This window comes from Adiantum capillus-veneris, chromosome 1 (assembly GCF_014529385.1).
Source record: "Adiantum capillus-veneris isolate H3 chromosome 1, ASM1452938v2, whole genome shotgun sequence".
Taxonomy (NCBI): domain Eukaryota; kingdom Viridiplantae; phylum Streptophyta; class Polypodiopsida; order Polypodiales; family Pteridaceae; genus Adiantum; species Adiantum capillus-veneris.
The window spans coordinates 179763911-179771893 of NC_140931.1; the positions used below are offsets into that span (position 1 = coordinate 179763911).

The 7983-nt window shown below is 43.3% G+C and overlaps 1 protein-coding gene and 1 pseudogene across 1 annotated transcript; one reads left to right on the forward strand and one right to left on the reverse strand.

Annotated features, from left to right (window-relative positions):
- Positions 1 to 212: 212 nt before the first annotated feature.
- LOC147466086 (uncharacterized) lies at positions 213 to 1430 on the forward strand (annotated as a pseudogene).
- Positions 1431 to 1561: 131 nt separating this feature from the next.
- On the reverse strand, positions 1562 to 2344 carry LOC147466087 (uncharacterized). The gene is made up of 3 exons (XM_086513334.1): positions 2296 to 2344; positions 2020 to 2221; positions 1562 to 1844 (listed from the first exon to the last, which is right to left on the reverse strand). The coding sequence occupies exons 1-3, from the start codon at positions 2342 to 2344 to the stop codon at positions 1562 to 1564; spliced, it is 534 nt and encodes a 177-aa protein (XP_086369460.1).
- Positions 2345 to 7983: the final 5639 nt, after the last annotated feature.

The window sequence follows — 7983 nt, forward strand, 5'->3', positions numbered from 1 at the left end:
GCACCAACTTGGGCCACGACCTACCCTCTAGAACAAAAGAACAGGCCGTAGGGGGATGCTTCAGAGGTGCTCATAGAATATAATAAGGGCTCTAACAAGAGCGAGAGAGTGCTTTGAGGTGGGGTTGATAATATCCACAAGGGGGTGCACCAACAACATCCCCCTAGGATTTTTTGTACTCTGAATGAGGCGCAATCCTTTGGGGCTCAAGCATGCTAGTACCTGATGCTTGTGGCGGCCACTCAACCTACCTGCCGGTCCCCACCTTGTCTGCCAACTTTGTCAACACCTCCTACAGCAGGGTCAGCCACCCCTCCACCCCCACATCCCATGTCACATCCTCCGCGAGTCCCACCATGTGCTCTACCGCAAGCCTCACGAACATATCCTCTACATCCAAACATCTCATCTCAGAAAATATAGCCCCACCTTGTTAGCGTATATATACCTAATCAGCTCCCTATGATTCCTCGCCACCCTCTTCGCCTGCACATTCCGCCAAAACTCAGCACGCCTAAGCTCATCCTCAGGCGTACTGAACGCAAAGCACAAAAGCTCCAAGTCATTGTGGACGACCGATATCATTTCATATAATCTAATCATCCAATTCAAAAGTGCTACTAAGAGTTAGAAAGGCTACAAAAGAGTAGGCGAGCTGGACGAGCTGTCACCGCCTCGGTCCAAGCTATCCACCATGCTCGGCCCCTTGCACTGCCAACCCACTATGCGACGTGGTTGTTGGCACCACCACAACATTCCTTGGCATAAAACAACAAGTTGCGGACCAAGCTTGTGAAAGGCCTGCTCTTGGTACTACAGCCAAGCCTGCTCGTGCTTCTGTAATTGCAACATATGTTAACAAAAGCGATGTTGCAAACCTCACCGTTGAGAGTACCATACCTCCGGGCACTGCACCACGTGTCACAAACCCTGAAGAAGATGATGTTGCAAATCTTGTACGAGAATTAGATCGCATCGCTCACCCCTTAGCAAATGCAGAAGCTGCTACAACTCTTCTTGCCGAGACCATTGATGCATCCCCTGCAGTTGAAGAGTGCTTCCATCAATGCAGTTGTGACTGACGGCACCTCTATGACCAAGATAACTGTCAGGCTTGCTGCCGTCGAAGTGGGTTATCGCACCACCTGCAGACAAGCCTATTGTTGCTAGAGTTGCTGCCATCCCTCTAGGATTAAAAGCTCCTACAGTCAAGAAAGACTACCCTTGTTGCCGTAGTTGCTACTGATGTATCCATCATAGCAACCAAATCTGACATCGCAAAGCCCACAACCATCAAAACTAATGGCACCCACGACCCTGAAGACATTGGTGTAGACCTCAAAGCAACCAAAAATGGTGCCGCTATCCCTACAAAAGAAGTTATTGCAGCCAAAGATGTTGCTACAATCAATGCTAGGTCCCCGCTCTGAGAAGCTGAAAGAAAGAAGTAGAGCAAAAGGGTGGAGAACTTGCCAGCTGGGCCAAGTACACACAAACAACGAGAGAATTAAATAGAGCTTGAGAGAGGAGCATCTGGGTGCAGTGGGCTACAAGGGGCTGATCACACCACAAGAGAGTTGATGTCAACGAGGTTGTAAAAAAGGCGGAGGAAGGAAACCGTATTATGGATGGAACCGAGGGCGATGCTCGGTGCAGGAAAAGGCGAGTAGAACTCTGTCTTCTTCACAAACGAGAAGGCCTCGGGAAAGGCCTCTGGTGGATAAGGGGTAGCAAAGCTATGAGAGGAGGGTGGATGAGGAGGCCAAGGAGAATGCAGACGACGGCCAAGTGTAGTTGCTGGAGGTGGAGATGCTGTTGGGACTTTTGAGCAGAGTTGTGTATCGCTGCCGTACCAAACGTAGAGTGGAGTTCGTGTATTATTCCCCCCCTGTTTATACGACTTCCACTAGATGGTTTCGAGGGGCTCTTACCCTTCCCCATGCGTGTGCCCGAGAAAGGGCCATCGATGAGGAGGATTGAGAGGTAAGATGATGTGCGGTGAAGCAATAAGAGGTAAACCTGGAGGCTGGAGCATGTTCTGTGAGACCATTGGGACAGGTAAGCAACTGGGCCAACTGGACGCAACAGAGGGCTATGAGGGATGCTCGTTCCACTGCAGGAGAAAGCCCACCAATACGAGAATAAGCAGCGAGGAAGTACACCACCAGCTCCTGCTCTCTGCTTGCGATTGCTTCCAATCGAGGAGTCGTGGAAGGAGCTTCTTATGCAGTGTATTCATATCAGAGTGCCTTCAAGAGATGTTGAATGTGCAGGCGCTGGGCAACAGAGATTAACCTCCAGTGATGACGAGAGCGAGAGAGTAGGACCCCTGACGGTTCTCCATAGATGTTAACCACCACCCCAGCTAGATGCCTGGAGGACCGCGCGCCGGCGTGCGGTCCTTGCTGCAATTATTTCCATCAAAAAATTGTGTCTCAGTTTAATATTGATCTAGTACATACTGGTTCGCTTTTATAAAATACTAGTAATAATACTTTAAAGATGCCAGATTCCCTCAATTCGTATCATGTAGTTTGCATATGTAATTCCCCCTTGTCCTTTGTATGCAGGTTGCATGCCCATCCTCCTCAGACTGCGCATGCACCTCTTTCCCCTTCTCTTTGCCATCCTCCTCGGCTTTTATAGAGGCTACACTTCCCCTAAGCCCCAGGTCTTCCTCCTCACAACACACACACACACACACACAGGGCCGTAAAACCTCTTGCAAACTATTCAAGCTATACTCAACCACTTTGACCTACATTGCATGTAGCTATGCCAGAATTTACAACTTCATGATCATGGGAAAACACACACACACACACACACACACAAAGAACCTACTATGTAGTCTCCGAGAGAGAGAGAGAGAGAGAGAGAGAGAGGGAGAGAGAGATGTGGTTAGCATGCAAACAAGCGTCGTTTGCAACCGAGAGACAAGGTTAAAGGTTGTCCATTCAACAATGCTACTATTTTCCGAGCTCTTTGAATCTGTTCTAATTTGCTTTGTAATTTCTTTTTTTTAAAACGTATGTGGCATACTCTTAAACAAATTCAATACATAGGCATATTCTCCTTCCCTTTGCCCACCTTCTTCCATTCTCCCTCATCTTTTTGCTTCCTCCCACTTCTCCTACTCTTGTTGTCGTACATGTTCCATGTCTTTCCTATCACACAATCTTGCAAGGCTTTATGGCACAAAATCCTTGATATTGGGGGGAGGGAGAGAGAGAGAGAGAGAGAGAGAGAGAGAGAGATGTGTTAATTGCATCAATTGTAGTGATGAACACACATGCAAGCAAGCAAGCGAGCGAGAATAAGAGAGCGATAGAGCATCTCCAATGTAGTTAGATGTATAGCGAGGGATCAATATAGGCAATATTGGTTGCCTACGAAAAGAACAATCACCATGCACACCAGTAGTTGCACAACGAGAGAGAGAGAGAGAGAGAGAGAGAGAGAGAGAGAGAGAGAGAGAGAGAGAGATGTTAATTGCATCAATTGTAGTGATGAGCACACATGCAAGCGAGCAAGAATAAGAGAGAGATAGAGCATCTCCAACGTAGTTAGATGTATAGCGAGGGATCAATATAGGAAATATTGGTTGCCTACAAAAAGAACAATCACCATGCACACCAGTAGTTGCACAACGAGAGAGAGAGAGAGAGAGAGAGAGAGAGAGACTATACGCCACCTGTTTGTCTTGCTTACCTCACATTGACCTTGCTCCTTTTGAGTGATAAAAGCATCATCAGCATATTCACAGTTTTAAGGATTTGTTTAAAATTGTAGCGACATATTGTGTCGTTTTCAATTTCAAAAATGCCAGGTGAGGGCAAGAACAAAAGGAGAAATTCCATCCCAAAATAGAGAAAAACAGTGTAAAAAATGGAAAAAATAACATAATGCTTTGAAATTTCCTCTTGGTAAGTTCAAGAAAAGGAATTTTGTATGTTTGGAAAAATAGTATTTTTTTATCACTCCATTGGACCACACAACTGCACCGTGAGCAATTTTGTCAAGTTTTGGAAAAAAAAAGTTCAGCATTGTTGATACTGGACCGCACACCGGCATGTGGTCCTTGGTGTAGGAGGTGATGCCGGGAATACAACCCAAAATCACGCTAGACCACCCACAGGTTTCAGAGACCCACATTAACGCTGCCATTGTCATGTGCTTTGTACAACTTCCCCATCGCTCTCCTCTTTCCCTCCTCGTCCTACAGCCTATGCTGTGTTGCTTGCCGGGCACAAGAGGTAGTATGAAGCCCTCTTTCCACATGCAATTCCTCTCCCTTCTAGTTTGCATTGTAGGAATCCAACCCCAATTATCCCACCATTCCAAAGTGTCGAAACTCTCGCCCAAAGTGAGTTGTGCACCCAACTCCTACCGCACCATTGCAAGGCCTTCCTTGAGCCCTTGGATGAAGCATGTCACCCGCACTCTTTGTCACCCAACTATACACACCCGCGCATCATGCTACCTACCAATATCACCACCCAAGTGGCTTATATTTGTTGGCACCTCTCGATTCTAGCAATTGCTACTAGAAACTAACTTATACACAAAATTTTTGCTCTGCTAGAAATGAGCCTCACAAATAAATTTGGCAATAAAAAAATGTCCACTTGAGGTGTGCAATCAAACTATGCATTCTTGCCATGGTTGTCATCATTGATGCCAATTTATTTGAATTTTATACATATTTACTCCATGATTTCATGAGTCTATTTGAACTCATTCGGGTATTTCAAATTTGTAGTAGTGTCTATTTATCCGTAGGACCTTAGGCATTTGGCCTCAAAGATGGATGTAATCCCCTCGCTTTATATTGCAACCCCATGTTGGAGACCTTCCTTTATGGGCGGTCCATCCATGCCATTACACTTGGTCCTATAACCACATGGGCTACATGTGTGATGCCAATAATCTAGGCCCACTGCCATTGTCTCCCATTTTCCTAGTGAGGGGCCCATCCTGCATACCCCAACGTGGACCCCACCTGCTTGTGATCTCTCATTCACAATCCATGCCTCACCAACCCGTTGACCCTGGTCCGCCTTAACACATGTAGACCAATTCTTTATGCGTATTGGCACACCACAAAAATCTACTAAAACACACACACATACACACACTTAGGCCCATGTCACACTAGGACATGTGGCCACACCACTTTTCTGAAGGTGGCCAAGAAAATATAGTCACACTGGGTCATTACTTAAACAATGCCCACTTTTTTCAATGAATTGCTTATAGCCAAGTGGTAGAGCATCCACGTTTCATGCTGACGAGTAGAGTTCAAGACCTGTAGAGTTTTCTTTCATGCACTCACTTTTTGCAATTGGCCACTTCGCTCACAAGCTGACTGGCCTCTCTTGCTCGGGTTTTAGTTCGCTTGAGAAATCTCGCTCGGGCTATGGTAACACTTATTTTACTTAATACTATAGTATCTTCACTAAGTTAATTAGTGTTCAATAGTTGGGTGTAGCAAACTATACCATTATGGTAGAAGATGGAACATGATCCCTTTTCTATCACATGTTTACCTTGAATCCCATCTCTTGACTACTATTTCCGGGGGATCCAAGGGGTGCGGCTACAACTATCTATGCCCCTTTGGCAGGGGTGTTCAGAGGCAGCATCCTCAAAGGTCGAAGATATATGCATTTTGGGATATGATTTTGTATGTATTTTTAGTCAAAATTGGAGGATATTCACCATGTGATTAGGAGTGTCTTGATACTCACTTTTTTATGAAGCATTGACCACATTGCCTTTGTGGTAAAAAAGAAGCACTTTGCTTTATCAAGATTACTCCATGAACATACCTTTCTTCTTTAGCACAAAGAATTCTTCTTTAACCACCATGAATCAATTCAAGAACCAGTTATCAACTTGTAAGAGATTACGGTATAGCAAAATAAGAAAAATCTTCTTTTACACAAAAATTTCATTATAGATATGGGAGAAAATTCCATGGCTTTAAAAAAATGGGTCTGAAGACCCTCAAAAAGAGTGGCCACAAGATGCGCAAAACTACCAAACAAGGGTTCTTGTTTTTGACAGTCTTGCATGCCCTTGTGGCCACTCTTTTTGATGGTCGTAGGGCCCTGGCACGGTCTTGGGACCAATTTTTTTCTTCTTTAGCACAAAAAAATTCTTCTTTAACCACCATGAATAAATTCGAAAACCATTCACCAGCTTGTAAGAGATTACACTATAGCAACAAAAAGAAAATCATCTTCTCCACAATAAATGCATGATAGATATGGGAGCCAAGTTTTTGGCTTTTAGAAAAAAAAGGGTGCTAAGACCATGCTAGGGACCTAGGGACCCTCAACTAGAGTGGATACAAGGGTACACAAAACTGTCAAACAGGAACCCCTATTCGGTCAAATGGCGCTTCCTTGTGGACCCTCTTTTTGAGTGCCCCTAGGGACTTAGCATGGCCCTAGGGCCCTTTTTTTTCTAGAATTCATGGACAAAATCAATGAACACTTGAAGCCACAGTCATGCTTATGAAGACCATTTGAAACTCATACCTCAAGAAGTATATGCTAGAAGAGCTTGAAAATGCAGCATACACAAGATTGGGATACTTCAAGTCACCCCTAAGGTCTTTGGAATGCCCAAGAATGCTAAATTTCGGGATTACTTATCAAAATATTGAATCTTACCTTATCATAGCACAAGTTTTTGCTTTCTTGTTTTCAAAGAGTACATAATTGGGTAGAACTTCACCTCAAGGTTACTTATGAGAAGATTAGTTCATTAATTCATTTTATCTTCCTATGTGCCAAATTTCAATCCTGTTAGATTCCACCAACTTGTAAGAGACCTACAATATATAGACCAACTCGTAGATCTCTCTCTCAATCTCTCTCCTGCTCTCTAAGAAGGAATCAAGTACTAACAAAAGGAAATTCTTCTTTAACACAAGAAGATTCTCTTTGATATGTAATCAGGCAACATAATCATATTATATATGTTAAGTTTTGGATGGCACAAGTGCATGGTGGGAATGTTGTCAAGGTTTATTCCTTAGATATCATTTAGAGATTGGACTCTACTCTAGTATACCTTTTTATGTACAAAATAGCCAAAGCAAGAAGCAATTTACACTTGAAATGTTCCAAATCTAATTTAGGTTATTGACAAACTCAGAATATGGTAGAGATAGGGTGATCTTGCACAAGAACAAAAACAATAGAGTCCAAATTGCTTCTCATTAATATTGATCAAGATATGTTCATAAAGACTATACAAATGGAAATATAGTCATAGTTATTGCATCCATTCCATGACATAGTGTAGTCATTATAACCTATTACGTAAAACTATCTCTGATGGGGGTGTTACTTGTTAGGAAAGAATGTTTTGATTAGGGAAAGCTTGTTTATTTCCCTGCTAAGGATCCCTCCATGTTAGCATAATGGTTATTATGCTGGGAGCTGCATTGAATTATACAACGAAATAGCTTGAGGAGAGATTTTGGCCCGCCAGAAGTGAGTCATGTTATGCCAACAGCTTGAGCCATTGTCGCAAATGAGTTCTACCTTTGCAAGCTATATAATAAACACACTTTCTAATTATATTCTCTACAAATTTTCAAGTTTTTTCATCTAACTTGGACTAAAGAATGCTAAAAGATACATTATGATGAGACTACCCACCTCCAGTAAGCATAGATTTGAAGAACCTACCTACAAGATATTAAAAAGTAGCCTATTTTGGAGCAAAAGTGGTGTTTAATATCTATTATGTCAAAGATTAGAAGGTTATGAAAACTTTACAATGTAATCCAAGGAGATAGATACTGCATGTTTATGTGTGTGTGTGTGTGTGTGTGTGTGTGTGTGAGAGAGAGAGAGAGAGAGAGAGAGAGAGAGAGAGAGAGAGAGAGAGAGAGAGAGAGAGAGAGAGAGAGAGAGAGAGTGTATGCTAGGTATACACAGACACACACATGAGATTTTGATGAAA